The 16,752-nt window shown below is 39.0% G+C and overlaps 2 protein-coding genes across 4 annotated transcripts; one reads left to right on the top strand and one right to left on the bottom strand.

The window, feature by feature from the left end:
* Nucleotides 1-123: 123 nt before the first annotated feature.
* On the bottom strand, nucleotides 124-3,458 carry LOC120788132 (myeloid-associated differentiation marker homolog). The gene is made up of 2 exons (XM_040123670.1): nucleotides 3,007-3,458; nucleotides 124-2,426 (listed from the first exon to the last, which is right to left on the bottom strand). The coding sequence occupies exons 1-2, from the start codon at nucleotides 3,271-3,273 to the stop codon at nucleotides 1,836-1,838; spliced, it is 858 nt and encodes a 285-aa protein (XP_039979604.1). The 5' UTR covers nucleotides 3,274-3,458; the 3' UTR covers nucleotides 124-1,835.
* On the top strand, nucleotides 3,388-15,546 carry LOC120788134 (LITAF domain-containing protein-like). Of its 3 annotated transcripts, none has more exons than XM_040123674.1 (5): nucleotides 3,388-3,494; nucleotides 11,791-11,947; nucleotides 12,756-12,794; nucleotides 13,907-14,051; nucleotides 14,251-15,546. In XM_040123674.1, the coding sequence occupies exons 2-5, from the start codon at nucleotides 11,806-11,808 to the stop codon at nucleotides 14,354-14,356; spliced, it is 432 nt and encodes a 143-aa protein (XP_039979608.1). In that variant the 5' UTR covers nucleotides 3,388-3,494; nucleotides 11,791-11,805; the 3' UTR covers nucleotides 14,357-15,546. The 3 variants fall into 3 exon arrangements, with proteins under 3 accessions (XP_039979608.1, XP_039979606.1, XP_039979609.1); XM_040123672.1 differs by lacking the exon at nucleotides 3,388-3,494 and adding an exon at nucleotides 9,903-10,082 and having other exon boundaries at nucleotides 14,251-15,544; XM_040123675.1 differs by lacking the exons at nucleotides 3,388-3,494; nucleotides 12,756-12,794 and adding an exon at nucleotides 9,904-10,082 and having other exon boundaries at nucleotides 14,251-15,544.
* The last annotated feature ends 1,206 nt before the right edge of the window (nucleotides 15,547-16,752 follow it).

Here is a 16,752-nt window from a genome sequence, read left to right as displayed (position 1 = left end):
AAAAAAATTGTGGTGTTTTGTTTCCGAGCTTTGTTTTTTCAGCACAGTGCATCCCTCAGTGCAGCAAGGCCTTGATTTCTAAACCAGATCCTGTTGAAGAAATCCATGAAGGCAAGAACCCGAGCAAGTGTGTTCTCTGAAACTGAAACTCAAGTGTGGTGGTGTATATTCAAACAGAGCATCCCGGGCTTATCTGTGCAGTTTATAGCCCCTGTGTCACTCCACTAATTGAGTAGTGTTTGGGTTTTATCATATTCACCTCACGACACACCAGCTGGACTCTGATCCTCAGTGCAACAATGAGGGGTGTGGGTCACATCCTAAGGAAAAAAGCTCTTGTCCTGTCACTGTGTTCACTTGATTTATTGTTTCTGGGTCAGACAAACGGTAGAGTTTGGAGGATGGATTTCTTTTAAGCATATTATGGAATACAGGTAATGTCAGGTGCAAAAGAAAAGTGAACATTTATAACTTAAACAAAACCATTTTTAAAATCTGCCCTCAGAGAAAACAGACAAACTAGAATAAGATGTTTCAGTGTATTTACTTTAGCCTTGTGATCATATGTCATTACATCAGTGTTTACATTGCGCACAAATAAAAGCAAAATGTATGTATTATGAAACCCCCCTTTTTGTACAAAGAGCAACGATGAAAAACTTTAAAAATTGAGGCAGGATTTATTTGTTCTTCCTCTCTATCCCTCTCTGTCTTTTCTTTCCTTTTCCTCTGGTTCTACAGGATTGTTATAATATCCACTCCTGAGTTCTTGGTTCTTTTCACTTTGTGGAGAGCAGTAATACCTGGACTGGTCAAAGTTTATGTCACTTCCAACAACGCACGTTGTTATCACTGATATTACTAAGATAAGCAAACTAGGTTTCCAGTCCTGACAATTACTCACTTGCCTTTGCTATATTGTTAGAAAAAGACTGAACATACAAATATATCAGCCACCTCTGTTCTCTGTTTTTTCCTTTCATTATTGAATGTGGCAACCTAGAAGGGAGAATACATTTTGTGACAGAAAGAGGTTTGTTGATACTTTAAACCCATTTAAATAATATCAGTGCCAATGTTACTTCATGCTAGGATTGCAACTAAAAAAAATTTTCCTTATAGTCTGACAATTATTATTTCACTAAGCAATTAATTGTGTAGTGTATGGTGCGAAGTGTATGATGTGGTAAAAAAAGTTTAAAAAATAGTGCCCATCACAACTTCCCAGAGCCCAAGATGAGGTCTTCAAATGTCTTGTTTTGTTCCACCCAAAGTCCAAAATCCAAGCATATTCAGTGTACAGTGATAAATGACAAAGAAATGTAGCATATCATCTCATTTCAAAAGTATTTTTGCTTCAAAAAACGATGAAATTTGTAATTGTAATTTGTTACTGAGATGCTGAAAAAAACAAATTTTGACATCAATGGTGATGTAAGGATGCACAATGACCTCTCACTTTTCTTATATTTTATTCATACTTCATATGTGGACACGCACCAAACGAATTTGCTGCTGAGCCTGACTCTGTTGTATCAACGCTGTATCAAACTAAGAGTATTAATAAGGATCGGATAAAACTCATGGAGGAAGACAAAGGGAAAGAAAAAACCTGGGGTTTATATCTTCCTGAAGTTTAAAACTGGAAAGAGCCATCGTTTTTTCATGTCATCATCACGACAGAAAGAAGTTACCCTCTTGCTGGCATGCTGGGTTCATTATGAAAAAAAAGTTGAAATAAAATATGTTATAAAAGTAATCATGATCAATCTCTGAGATTGAAGATAACCAACAACTAAAGTAAGTAGTATTTGTATATCAGGAGCATTTGCAACCTATGTTCTGCTGATGAAGAAGACCAGTCTAAAAGAATAAACTGTATCCACAATGTAAGCAACTAGGTTGACACAGGTCATGAAAGAGATAACCGCTAAATTATCCCATAGACAAAAAACCCCTTTCGAGCAGTAGCTAGGTCTGGGATTGTTCTTGAAGCTGTACAATGGCCAGATGACCGCAGCTGTGATGTACATCAATACTGCCAACACATTGCAACCAGTCAGAACTTTGTCAAATGGTGCTGGGAAGAGAGACAGAAGGCGGCAGATGGTAAAAATAATGACAAGGAGGGCAAAAATGAAGCAGATGGAGTAGACAGCGACACACCATTGGAGTCCTGGAAAATTATAGAACTGGTTGTAGTCCAAACAGATGAAGATTATGCAGGCCACGAAGGCCTCCAGAACCTTGAGGAGGCCTGGGACTGTGCTAAGAAATCCACTAATTTCTCCAGGTTTTGCGCGGGTCAGCCCAACCTCAATGGCGTACAGGATGAAGGCCAGAAAGGAAGTAACAGTGGCACCAATCTGTTTACCGCAGCTAGAGCAAGTGAAGAAGATGGCATAGATGATGGATGCTGCCAGCACCTGTATGAGAGAAACATCAAGTTTGAAATGAATCCTTTTATAAAGTACCTTCTAACAGTCATTTTTACTTTTTTCTTGTGCAATATGCACAAATGAACCAAGTGTGGATTATGGGTATGATTTAGAACCATATTATATCAATTGTTTTGGCACCAGTAAATAGTTAATATGCATATTTATAATGTGATTATCATTATGTGTTCTTGGGAGTGTTTATGGTGGAAAATGGATTTTCTTACTCTATGTATTCATCCAATTGTATGGGTGTGAAAAGCTTCATGGTGCTAATGAAACCTCTTACAAGTTTAATCATATATACATACAGTATAACCAGTGTTATTGTTAACGATTACATCATTGAATGTTGTGGTGTTGTGAACTTGGCAGCCTTGGGTAGGCTGCTGTTTATCAAAGCTCACACACTGTATTAGCTTAAAACATGTGCTCATTTATCTTGGTTCCTCATAAATTTATTTTTCTTCTTTTCCTCTAGGCTTTACAATGACAGTAATGTTTAGTGACATTATCCTGACAATATCTGAAGACAAGACAACTAACAACAGTGAAAAATGGCACTCACCATTAGAGTAGCCAGCATGGCAAAAGCAGTAGTGAAGTCATCCCAGGCGATGGGCAACTTTTTGCTAAGACTGGTGAATTCCAGGAAGAGTATGAGGAAGGTGACGCAGAAGCAGAAGCACCAGGTGAACATGCACCATGTCCAGAAGGAGTTGGTGCTGTGGCCCACTGACGCCACCAAGCTGAAGGAGATACAGGTGAAGATCATCTCCAGTATCCGCACAATGCCCACGGGCACCATCAGTGTCCCCAAATCCAGTGTAACCATGGTGACTGTAATCCTGTCGTCAGTTTACTGTGTTTCCTCTGTCCTTGCTGATTTAATATGTTTTTTTGAATAACTCTTCCCTCCTAGCCCCTTATTCTGTTAATGCTGCCTGAATGTGACGGATACAGAAAGTGAGATTAATGTGGAACCTCTGGCCGCTCCCTTGTCAACGCCTTATCAGACCTTCTTCCTCAAACAGCCAGGAACCAAATGTTTGATGTGTAAGTTTGCGCTACAGTTGTATTGAGTGTTTGTGAAGGGGGGGGAAACTGTCATTGTTCACTTTCATTTGCTTATCAGTTGCAAGAGGCCTGGTTAACAAAAGAGTTCTGATGTTATTTTGGCAGTCGTGTATAACAGGAGCTGCACCTTATGACTCGGACTTCCCACTTCACCCTATTGCTCATTCAGTGTGTTTGCTCACTTTGCGGCTCACCCACCCATCAGTGGTTTAAACCTGTAAATGTGTTACAAGAGGCGAAAGAGAAATTAAGGCTCTGCAGTAAAAAGAGGATAGAGACATAGATGAGACGGAATGGAGGGAAAGGAGTACGGAAGGATTTTTTTAATGTTAGGAGGTCATTTTTGCCTTTCACTGGATAAAAAATGCAGTTGTGAGGAAACAAAATCCAAGAATTAGGATATAGGTTTTTGCTTTAAGACATGGACTAATTGACTGGGCGCTATAAGTTACTGTTCTAAATTAAAACTGGTCTACTGCCACCTGCTAATTCTACATGCACAGCACAAAATTTCCTCTTGCTTTACTTTGAATGACGTAATGAACTTCTAACTGTGAAATAAATCCAATAAAGGTCAGGCTCTTATCTCAGACAGAGTAATTTACTCGCGTCAAAGTCTAAAATGGAGACATCATGATTAAACAAGTCCGGATAGCCCTTTTTAATAGCCGATCAAAGTATTGACAGACCCAACAACAAAAACTGGAGGACAGAGAGCATGACTTAACTTTAGAACTGTTTGTAATTTTCATCAGTTTTTGTGTGCTTGTATGTATGTGTCTGGGCTATGTCGTTCCTGTACCGTATGGCAAATACTGTATGAAAGAAAGCATGGATGAATTTCACATTTATGCTCAGCATTGTGTAGTATAAGCACACAGCAACATGTTTTTTTATCTTCCAGGTTTGATCCAACCCTTTAGTATACGAGGAACTACACTCACTGCTACACTAGCTCGCCTCCATCTGTTCATCCCACCCCACCCATCTGTTCTTATCAGAGGGAGAACTACATCTCTTGTCTAGGGCTGTTACGTTATTGGAAGTGTGGCTGGTAAATGCTTTCTCCTTTTTTAAGAAAAAAGCAACTCTTTATTTTGCAGCCCACACATCTCTGTGTAATTATTCAGTGTATACAAGGCTTCAATAAGATACTTATTGAGTAGCTATATGTATGTAAGTACAATGGAAGAAAATAAAAGGATTAGGGAATAAGGAGGTGACAACTTTGTGTTTAGGCAGGACTTTATTTTTTAGTTTTATTATTATTATCATTATTAATACAGGAAAACACAGCAGGAGCAAAGGGATAAGAGTGCAGATATTTAAATGAAATTATTGATATTATTGTTAATTTTAAAACCAATATGTACAGTAGTTACAACATATTGTAATGTAAAGAGTTGCTGAAAATTTTGCTGGTGAACGAATCATTAGTCCTAGCTCAGAAAGCAGAGTGTATCTTTATAGCTATAAATATAAAACATTTTATATTTTTATTTATGATGTTTATGATTAGAATGATGATTAAATACCAGGCTGTAAAATAAAGCCTTCCATTATTAAGTTGTATTAACAGTTTGTATTTATGTTTATTATAAAGTTTTTATTTGTTTAGGGCCACATGTAGTCTCCTTTTATGACATAGCCGTTGTGAAAGGACACATAGACCACGTCTGCTGGTACCCTGTTTTTACCTTGTATTTACAGTGTTATTTAGTTCTAGGTCTAATGCAGACTTGTCACCCCCTTGTTTCCTGTAATTCTTCACCTTTTATCTATAGGCACCTAGAGAGTACTTAATAGGTGTCCAGTATGTACAAAATATTTATACTGTAACTTGTGGGTTGCATTCTATAGGGTTATCAAAAAAAATTGCCACATGATATTAATTTGACAAAATATCAATGGTTTCATCCCCAAAAACACTTAATAATCGTTAATGACTTAAGTGTTGAGAGGACTCAGCTTTCATGCCAACTCTGAAAATGGGAGAGTGGATGTAGTATTTTTACTAAGATACTTAGTAAAAATACTAGTAAAACTTAGTAAAACTTTAAGATAAGCAAAAGCAAGACTGCCTTCAAAACTACTTCTACACAGCCAATATCATAACCATTTTTCTTTTGAATGTTCCTCCTGTGTCAGTGGAATGGTCACTGTTTCTGTCCTACATCATCTTGTTGAAAACAAACAGTCTGCACACGGATGGCTTTTCAGGACTAAATTGTCTGCGAACAATAACAGCCGATACAGCCTCACCATAGTTGTTAATGGTTTTATTTAAGTACAAGAATAGCATTGTATTTAAGATAATTTCTTATCACACTGATAACAGAGGCTTTCTAGGCATGGCACTTTAACCACAAATGAAAAGATAAATATTTTCCATTTTCTTTAAGAGATTGCTGCATTCCCTGAACGTCAGCACACAATAGCATCCACAGGCATGAAAGTGAGACCTGAACCTGGCCTGTACCGGTTTTGGTCTCAAAAACTTGGGATCAAAAATTGTTGACCCCATGTCAAAATAACAGTTAATTATATTTACTTCTTTGATAGTATCTAGACAGTTACAGCCTCTGACAACGCACTGTCCATGACCGTTTTCACAGTTTCAAAATCGCTTACAAAAGCATAGATTAAATGGCATGGTAGTTACATTGTGCTTCATGTCAGCAGAAAACTAGGTATTGTCAGTGAAAGATCAACATTAAGTCCCCATAGGAAGTAAAACAGTAACTTATCTAGTTAACATAGACATAAAGTACACAAGAATAAAAGTAAAAAGAGAAAAATACATAATGAGCAAATGATCACAGAGCAACTTGAAAGACCACAGTTATTTTACATTTACATTGCTATCACACACCTGGAGATGCTGCCAACCAGGAGGTGACTTCAAGGCTGCCAGTGATACCACAAGTTCACACCACCATAAAAAAATAGTGACGGAAGCCAATATTTACTACATTTTGAGTCCAACTGTTGTCTGTTGTTTTTGAGGTCGCAAAACTGGATGAGAGGCTTTGAAGCAAAGAGTGGCTGCTCAAAAATGGACTTTTGTTCAGAAAAAAAGTCTTTGAAGTACCCTTTCTCTCTCTCTCTCTCTCTCTCTCTCATACACACACAAACACACACTGAAACAATTATGTGTCGATATTAGTCATGTTACTTCTCATCATGGATGGATTACTGAATGAGCCTACTGCATACAGGCCCAGGGGCCTGAGAAGTCAGAGGGCCCCTGGACTGGAAACAAATGCGAAGAGACTCAAAATTACCACAAAGAGAGTCGAAGAAACCACAAAGGGACACAAAATGACCATGAAGAGACACAAAATTGGCCATCAAGATGCACTTCTCACTATGCTTTGTGTCTCTTTCACTCTCTAGGGGTCTTATATAAGAGGGGTGAGGGGCCTTTTACCTGTCTGTTTCCATGGGCCCATTTTCTCATAGTCCATCAGTGCCTCTCATCCACGTCTTACTGTGTTCTTCTTAGATCCTACTGAGGGTGGTGTTAAAGAGTGTTCACAAGAGGTTTGGCTATCGACATAAGTACCTAAGATTTTATGTTTAAAATGAGAAAATAAGCAATGCAGCAATAGCTATCAGAAAGATGCACGTAGTGGACTTTCATCCCATACTTCTCGTGTTTATGTGAAAGCAGAATTGGGGCTAATCAAGGACAGTCATTAAATTTCCTGTCGTGACTTAACAGGACAGGTTGGAAAGTCAAAAAGGCTAGAGTAACACTTTAGGTTTGACAGGACTTGTACCTGGCACAATTTCCTCTGCTCTCCTGCTCCCCCTTTGGATCACTTGGGGTACACTCCGCTTTCCATCTTTCATATTGACAAAAACACACACATTTATTGTCATTTTTGTCACCTGTATTTTAACCTCAGACTGGATTGTGACTGATGGTCCCGCTATTCGGCCCTCCTCCCTGCCTCTGTGACTCATTTTTCTCTCCTTCGTGATCACTCCTAGCTTACCTTTTGCTCTCAGCACACCATTTATGTAACCAACGCTCGCATGAAAGGTACACTGTGAAAAGAAACTGGAAAGAAAGACTGACGACACAAAGAAACAAATAACAAGGTGTAGACAGGCAGAGGGGACATCTGGGTGTGTTCTTAAGGGAGGTGCTTTGTGGAGGGCAGAGGACAGAAGAGAGGAGAAGGTGGTAATGATGGTTTAAAAACACGATTTGTCTGGTTTCTAAAAGAAAGCTCATTGAAAAAGCAGAAGGAAGAGAGCTTAGAAATTCTCTGTTTTTGGTTGTGACTATAAAACAGCACTTACAGAGAGACAATGAAGCGTTGAAACAGGGATACGGTACATGTCTCATGACATGACAGACACCGACTCCTTCCCTGAAAGTACAGTTGCCATTAATAGATCTTCACTGCTGGTAACCGATGGAAATGTGAGGGAAAATCACTGAGTGAGACATAAATAAATACAAAACTGTAAAGACATTCAATAACACAAAGAAACCAGTATGATTACATGTGTGACATAGACATCTTTCAGTAGTGATCATTTTGTCAGCTATTTTTAGATTTAGTCTTGATCTTAGTCTTGAGTAGTCAACCCCATCCCAAAATATAGAGAAGTTTCATTAAAGTTTCAATTTTAAACTCCATTTTAGTCTGCTATTTTTTGTCAACAATATTGTAAGGAGATTTATGGTTCAATGAGGACAGTTTTGTTTCGCCAGCGTCTCGTCTTTGTCCAGGGAACAAAGGTCAGTGATGAAATAATGAAATGAACACTAAGAGACTCTTCACTGTCCACGTGTGATTGCTGCCTTCAACAGCGGGCAGACTGGACCTGCCCGTGCATGCACACACCAGCACTGACTCTTCCCTCTGACCTGGAAACAGTAGTAATACATTACAATGTTGGAAGTATTCTGACCTCTAGTGTCCACATCTGAAAAATAGAAGATTACATTCTCTGGATCTGAAGTCAGAACAGCATCTTCCCATGTCTGTCGGTAGTTATCAGTGTGGCTAGAGCAGAGCAGTGAATTCCTGCTGTGATGGGTAATGTGCTTGTGATAGTCCTGTGACCTCTCCTCCTGTCCTCAGCCCCTTCCTGACTGTCATCAGGCCTTCAAGTCATGTGTTTATATCTGGATCACTCACACTCACTTAGTGTGTGGGAGAGAATGTCTGGATAACCATGATTGTGCAGACACTGACAAATATTGTTATTAAAGCTAATAAAGTTGTTATGAATAGTTTGTTATTTTCAATACTTCAGTGTAGTTCTTCTTTTATTCCACTACTTCTGCTCGAGGCCATTGTTTTGTACAGGATTCATGCGGTACCTAAAGACTATGAATGTGCTGAGTCAAGTGATTCAGTAACCTACATACTGATAGAAAAAACTGACGAAACGTAATGTGAAAATCAGGCTTTTTACTTTGACATGTGTACTTGTGTTTGTAATGTGAAGAACAAGCAATGCAACTTGTGCAGTGAAACACCGCAACGTCCCTCATCTAGCTTATCACTTAGTTTTTGTGGCTTGTACATGTGTTGACTGTTGATGACAAACAACTGAAGACGAAAAAAAAAAAAATTCCAGAGAATGAATGGTGGACTTACGTTTTCGGAGTTCTTCTGCATCATGGGTGAATGACAGATGTGTGTGTTGCAACTGTGTAGGTATGTTACTTTAACAAAGACTATAACAAAGACTGCAGGCTCTCTGAATCCTAAACCAAAACCATATTGTCAAAATATCAGAAATCCTACTTCACAAGAAATTTTAAAGTGCACAAAAAAGTGACAGCTGATAAAGAGCCACTCTTTCATATCATTCTTTATTTACCCAGCAGAAGATGCCAGCTGGATTGTATAAACTAACTTTGTCTCAGTACAGACAAGCTGAGAGAAAGTTAAACCACAGGAAATCACAAGGGGCAGTTGTAGTCTGAGAGAAAAAATGTATGTAGGTCCTGTGACACTGCTGGGTTGGTTAATATTCTGTTGTCAAGGGACTACTTGGTCTTTTGACCTTTAGTAGTCTGAATCACAGGATTTAGTAATACTTCTGTACTTTATGTGTTCCGCTATGGGATTTTTCCAGGGTTGCTGATTGAAACTCTGACAGATTAGTGTTGTGAGGCATCACGTAGGTCAACAAAGAACACTTTGTTCTTGACCAAGCTGCATCTCTCTCCCTCTCTTTTTGTTGCGCTCATAGCTCTTATTGCAATACCGCTTTTAATTTGAGCAGCATTTGAATAAACGCTGTAATACTATTCTATTGGTTTTTTCCTGACCCACAAAGTCACATGGGAATAGGGAGGAGAGAAGGGGGTGGAACATCATAAAGTTGCTTAGCTAGGTCGTACTACAGGAAATATAAAAGTCCTTCCTCTATTAGTATTAAAATCAGTGTAGCAGTTGTATACTGACCGATCCCTGCAGCGTCACCACTATCTTTCGTCTGACTGAACTCTTTCGGTTTTACTGTCCTTCTTCCTGCCCTCACTTAGGACCAGGTAGCTCTAGGAGAGATCTTTTTGTTGATGGAAAGTCACAGGTAGGTAAATCTTATTTGTGGTTACATATTGATCACCGGCTATTGCCATTGTGTCAAAGTTATCAATTTTGTGTTTGTGTAAGGTATGAATGTTGATTTACCTAATTTAGCGGATATATTTTCGCCACTGTGGAACTGATGCAATTCTCTGAATATAGTTTATTTTAGGTCAATAGCTTTTTTGTTTGAAAATGTATGGTATTGTAAGCTTTGTCCAGCCACATTGTCTAAACAAAGCAGGGTGAGGCACAAGCGCAGTGAATACTGTGAGGAGTGGAAGTACTCCATCGGTGCATGGGGCTCATGTTTCTCTAATTGATTTAAGATGGATTTATGATGAGACACAGGAAAGGCTTGCAGGGACTGACTGGACCTGTTCACCATTAGCAACAGATTGACGAGCATACACCGTGGCACTATATTCTTCTACATTAGCAATATACAGACTAAGGAAGCATTCATCCACTAATGCTGATTTAGTGCTTGACGCATGGTTGAGCTGGTATATGCTGGTTGCTTTACTGAAAGAGGATCTGGTCAATTATTAGGCAACACTATCAGAGCAAACTGAGGATCTGTTGCTCTGTTCTTTTCCCACTATGCAAAAGGGCTCATATGGTAAATTACTGTGGTTGACTGCTTACACCCGGCTTCCTTGAATCAAGAGCTACCCTACTAACTAACCACACTGACCTTTCTTTGAAGTTACAGTTAGTTTTATTACAGTATGCAAGTCCAATTTTGAATAACAGGTATGTGTAGTTTATTTGAGTATTTCCATTTCATGCCACTTCTACTTTAATTAATTTCGGAGGCAAATATTGTACATTTTACTCTACTACATTTATTTAAATGGACCTACTACTAACTAACTACTACTACTAAAATACAGGAAATAAAATGGTTAATATGAGCCTAATCTACAACAGTTAAATGATTATTACTTTTAACCTTTGATACTTTAAGTACATTACAGCTAATAATACTTAGGTACTTTTGCTTATTTTGAATGCAACACTTTTATTTGCGATGAATCATTTTTACAGTATGTTATTGGTACTTTTGCTTGAGTAAAGGACCCTTTGTCCATTTCTGTCGGCACTTTCTATATGTCTCATTAATCTGACTATAGCTAATGAATGCTCACAGTTGAGTGGATTATAAAGAGGATATGAGACATGTGATTGGAAAGTCTAGATCCCGTGGAAATTTACATTAGGTTCCACCACAGTGGACTCTTTACAATTCTTCACTTCTGTCCCACTTGAAATGTTTGAAATGTTTTGTCATTTTTTTGCCCGAAGTGCATTTTTTAGGCAAGCAAACCTATGAAACAATGCTAAAGTATAGTTACAAATGCAATGTTGGACCCTGGTTGTTTGGATTCAGTTTGTATAAAGCATAAAAATTCACTTCCTTCTCCGAATATGAAGTGTTCATGAAGTGTTCACATACTGTATGTATTTGTTTTGGCAGCAATACATTAGATTGGGGAAATGAAATATTCAGGCAACAAAACCAGCGTTTATTTTTTATGTACAATAGATTAGATGCTATAAAGCTAACCAACCACTGATGGCAATTTTAGGCTAAAACCCCAAAACCTATTAGATTCTGTCAAACATACATTGTTGTTAAGTTCATACTTATTGACTTGAAAGCCAGTTGATCAACTTAAAAATTAATAGTACACAATTCTCGTGTTCAGTCAGGATTTCTGAAGATGGAAAAAGGATACCCACCAGCGGAATCAGCTCCACCATACCCTGGACCACCTATGAACTATGGGGGCGCAGTACCTCAGCCAGCCATGTACCCTCAGCCTGGCAGCTCATCTGCGGGGCCTCCACTTGCTGGATACCAAGGTCTGTGTCTGAGGTCACTCATTAAGTTAAAAGATGATGCTGTTACTTTTTAGACATCGGTGTAACCTTTTCTGGGGTTCCTTTTGCCCTTCTGAGGCCTTACATCTTTATTTCAAACTAATGAACCTTTGCTCTTGGGGTGGCAATTCTCTCCGCTCCATATAGTACAAGGAGTCAACCCCCTTGTCTTTCTGTAAGTTTAATTCATCATCTGCAGATGGTCTCAAGCATACAGAGATCAAAGGTCACATAGCAATGAGCGGTGCATGGCGATGAGCAATGTATGACAATGAGCAAAGAGTACAAAACGTAGTAAGCATTTATACCCTTTGGCGAGTACAGAAGGGAGGGTTTGCTGTGAAATAAGACACACACGTAGCAATGGTTCCATCGCAGCTGCAGGGATGAAGGACATCGCCTGGACATCGTTTTATCACTGAAGGCTAGGGGAAGAGTGAGAAATCAGTGCATTCCATATATTAATATAACTACAACATAAAAGGTGAATAGTAAGAGTTTAATAGTATTAAAATTTCCATAACACTTTCAAGTCATGCTTTATATAGCCTGTTAGCAACTTATGTACACATAGCCACTCATTAGGCAAAGGATGTTCAAATACAATATTCTATCAAAGGCCACAAAAAAGAAAGAAAAAGATTACCACTACTGTGCTTATTATTAGGTATGTATATGTTACGTATTTATTTTATGCAAAAGCTGTTATGTTTTGGCATGTTAATTATTGAAATATCTGTTCTGAAGTGTCCTTTCCTGTTTTGGTAAACTGTGTATTTTCATCTGCCAGGTGCTCCTTTTGCTCCAGTCCCGGTTGCACCCGTCACAGGTGAGGTCATCTGGTCCGAGGGAACTTCTGTGCAAAAAACAATAGCAATGCACGTATATGGTGCACTGTTTCTGAGAAAATATGCATGCTCGCACGTGCAGTTTATGCGCACATCTGTGACCACACTTCTCTGAATTCAAAACCGTGATCTGCAGATATAGTGTTGAGGCAAAAGGCAGTAGGTGTAAACCTCAGCCTCCTGCCAAACTCATGTGAAGAATAGCCCATTTGTAGCCTCTGTGCTTAACAAAAGGCCACTGTTCAGTGTTTGTTCTTTGTACAGTCACATTTTGAGTGTTGCTTTTTGTAACAGATGATAAGGATTCCTACCACGGGTATATTACTTCTTCACATGAACCCCAGATGTGAAAAATGAACATTAGTCCAATCCGAGTCACCGAGTGTAAAACATCTGGATGGCATTGTTGGATGGCTCCGTGGTGACTACACAATACAGTGAGCATAGAAAGGCTGATGGACAAACAAAGCACTCATTGCAAAAGAGAGGAATATCTCCTTCTCAAATTACTGTTGTCGTGCAGCCTCTGCTGGTCTTGTTAAGTCAGTGCAGTCGGTGCATTTTTTTTCTTCAAATCTGGTAGTGGCAGCCCAACGTGGACTGTCTAGTTACAACAGAAATGTCCTATTAGCTGTCCACAACAGTTACGCATTTTAAATTATGTGTTAAAAACATAAGATACTATGTACGAATGTGCAGGGCCCCTCTTTATAACGTGGCTTTTCCCCCCAGATTTATGTCTGTTAATATATGACTGAATGTGTCTGCTTGCATCCACCAGAGGTCAGTATCGATGCTTATCATGTAAAACTGACGTTGTGGTGCACATTCATGTGAACATCACTGCATGTCCAATCAGCCAATGCCACCTTCTATAATGTGTAAAGTCTGGGAAGGGTTTTAATGACAATGGTTACTGGTAAATACTGACAAGGATAAGAAAAAGTGTTCAGAGTAGCTTCCAGTTATCAGTGATCATATACTGCAGTGAGAAATGGGTCTTGAAAGGGGGCGCTACTCTCATTTTAAGATTCTACAAGTGAACATGGAGACAAATGCTTTATTTTATATGTTGTGCATTTGTCATCCCCAGTCACTCACATGGTAATACCACCTGCACTGCATGATGTCCCAGGACAAGCTTTGTGTCCCGACTGCCATCAGACTGTGGTCACCAGGACAGAGCACAAGGCAGGCCTGATGACCTGGGCCATTTGCGGCGGCCTCACCGTCTTTGGGTAAAAACAACCTTCTGGGCTGAAACCCGCTGCACGTGTAGTTTCTTGTAGTTTCTATCTGATGGAAAAAATAAAGACAGACATCTCAAACTATAAATCTGAAATTATAAAAGAAGTACAAAAGATCCTGTTTTAGGAACTATCATTACTTTAGGAATAAAACTGGAAAGTTATATTTCATTTTGTTTTACTCCCACAGGTGTTTTCTTTGCTGCTGTATCCCGTTCTGCATTGATTCCTGTAAAGATGTGGAGCATCACTGTCCGTCCTGCCAAAGAGTCATCTACATATACAAGCGAATGTGAAACTATCCTGACTGTGAATGGGGGAGAGGAATCAGTACTTACATACACAGTAGCTTATTAATAGTCGTACTTGCTCTCCAACATTTTTTGATGTGACGGGCTGGTCATTTTGCAACTCTCTCCTTCTTAATATGAATTATAATGATATATGTGACGAGGCATCAAACTGTAGGAAGTTATATTTAGCGAACAGGAAGGAATATTATTATCATTATTAGGAAGGAATATAAAGTAACAAATATGCAAATTAAAACAAAAAAGCAAAAACAAACAAACAAATAAAAACCAACCTTTTTCAGCTGCCTGCTGTAGTTATGAGTTGATCTTTTTTCTGCAGTGGTGAATCCAGTTAGTTGCTGGATGACTCACATTTTCTGTAGCACTTTTTTATGTATCCTCTCTGCCCTGTCACTATGCCTAATATTTTCTTATTGCCTTGCCTCATTGTGTTAATTTTTTTGCATTTTTTTATTGTACTCATTAAGTTTATACTATTCCTCTGTCATTTTTTTTTAATTTGAAAGAAAGGCATTTGTTTAATGTAGTGTTTTATCCTCTTTCAGAAGAGAATAAATGAGACTGGGAGATTACACCCATGCTAGCAGGTCTGTGAGGCTGTACTTACTCACAATGGTGCTTTGAGCTAAATGCGTACATTAGCATGCTAACATGCTCACAGTGAAAATGCTAACATGCTAACGTCAGGTAGACATGTAGAATGTTTACCATGTTAACCATCGTAGTTTAATGTGTTAGAATTTCCACCAATGGTGGTTACTCCTGGTTCACACTTCTTGTGGAATTAGCTCCTCTAGAAAGGGCCACAAAGCCCACATTCAGCTGCATCCTTAACTCCAGTATGCCTTAAGCGCCCTGTTCTTATGTCCGTGAAGAAAATTTTTCCATAAAAATTACATGACTCGCAGGGAACTCAAAAAATGTAATTTAGTTTGAAGAAAGCATAAAAAGCATAAAAAAATACTGACATAAGATAAAGAAAAAGAAAAAAAGAGAAGAAGAAAAAGAGCGGCAGAGAGAAGAGAGTGAGAGAAAAAAAAGGTGTTTCCAGAGCGAGTATGAGTAAACATATCTCACTATGGTGCCATTGTCACTTGGTGTATGGTTCTGCTGTTTAACACATTGCTGCTTTGCAATCAATAATAAAAATCATAAAGTATTATATTCTAATGCATTTTCCTTTAATTAACATGAAATACCAGGACAATCTTAATTCTGTGAAATTTCATCAACCTTGAAGCAAAGAAGTCAAACATCTCAGAATTCTGCTTCATGGAGCAGTTGGTGCTGGCAGGTCCAGTTTCATCAGCTCTGTTGACACTGTTTTACAAAACAGAGTTACTGGTCGTACTTTGACAGATGCAGACTCTGGGAGCAGCTTTACTTACGTTTTAAAAGTATGAATAACTGTTGATTGTGACCATTATAAGCAAAAATGATCCACAACTCTTTTAGAATTCCATCCATTTTCAAACCAATCTAAATAAACCCTTCCTTGACCATGATAAAAATGCAGAATATAAGTGACCAGGCCTAAAAATGTGATTATGATAAATAGGCACATAGAGCAATCTGTTAGTCCCAGTGTCCCCCTGACCTGCTGGAAGATTATGAGTGCATTTTTTAAAAAGTGGATTTTAAAGAATACAATCATCTAATAGCAATATGTGTGTTTAGAAAATAATAGGGCCCTAAGCAGGCAAGTACTGCCAGAAAAGATCTAATATTACAGGCACAGCAATAATGTTCAAAAACTAGTAACCCCAGATCTCTCTGTGCCCCAGGTTTATATAAATGTGCTTTAGAATTGTAAGGGGGCTGGAGGTTTAGGCTTGGGCTATGGCTTTCTGCCCGAATGTGCAGGTCGAGGAATTTGGAGGTTGCTTGCAGAGGCTGTGGGTGAAGGTTCAAGCCTTAGCTGTTCATCGGAGTCTGCAGGTGGAGGAAGCTGCAGGTTGCTGGAAGAGACTGTAGTTGGAGGAATCCATTTACATCTGTCTGCAAGCATTTACAGATGGAGGTGGTTCAGTTTTCAGTCATCTACAAAACTGTGGAGGCTTGGGCTATTCCTTTCTGCAAGAATTTGCAGGTGGAGGAAGCTGTAGGGTCCTGAAAAAGGCTTAAGGTGGAGTTTCGGCCAAAGCTGTCTGCAATCATTTGCAGGTGGAGGAAGCTGCATTTTCCTGGCAGAGATTGTAGCCGGAGGAATCAGGTTTCAGATATCTGCAAAATGTGTAGATGGAGGTTGCAGTTGATGTTGCTTGCAGAGGTTGTTGATGGAGGTCTGAGCCTCTGCTGTCTGCTTGAATTTGCAGGTGGAGGAAGCTGCAGGTTCCTGGCAGAGGCTGGAGGTGGAGGTTTGGGACTGAGCTGCATGC

The sequence above is a fragment of the Xiphias gladius genome, chromosome 3, assembly GCF_016859285.1.
Source record: "Xiphias gladius isolate SHS-SW01 ecotype Sanya breed wild chromosome 3, ASM1685928v1, whole genome shotgun sequence".
Lineage (NCBI taxonomy): Eukaryota > Metazoa > Chordata > Actinopteri > Istiophoriformes > Xiphiidae > Xiphias > Xiphias gladius.
This window is presented reverse-complemented; position numbering and strand designations above follow the sequence as displayed.

Coding starts and splice junctions, on each gene's coding strand:
- LOC120788132 (XM_040123670.1), bottom strand. CDS start 3,273: ATGGTTACACTGGATTTGGGGACACTGATGGTGCCCGTGGGCATTGTG. Junction 2,427..3,006: donor CCATGCTGGCTACTCTAATG/GTGAGTGCCATT, acceptor TCTCTCATACAG/GTGCTGGCAGCATCCATCAT.
- LOC120788134 (XM_040123674.1), top strand. CDS start 11,806: ATGGAAAAAGGATACCCACCAGCGGAATCAGCTCCACCATACCCTGGA. Junction 11,948..12,755: donor TCCACTTGCTGGATACCAAG/GTCTGTGTCTGA, acceptor TTCATCTGCCAG/GTGCTCCTTTTGCTCCAGTC. Junction 14,052..14,250: donor GGCGGCCTCACCGTCTTTGG/GTAAAAACAACC, acceptor TTACTCCCACAG/GTGTTTTCTTTGCTGCTGTA.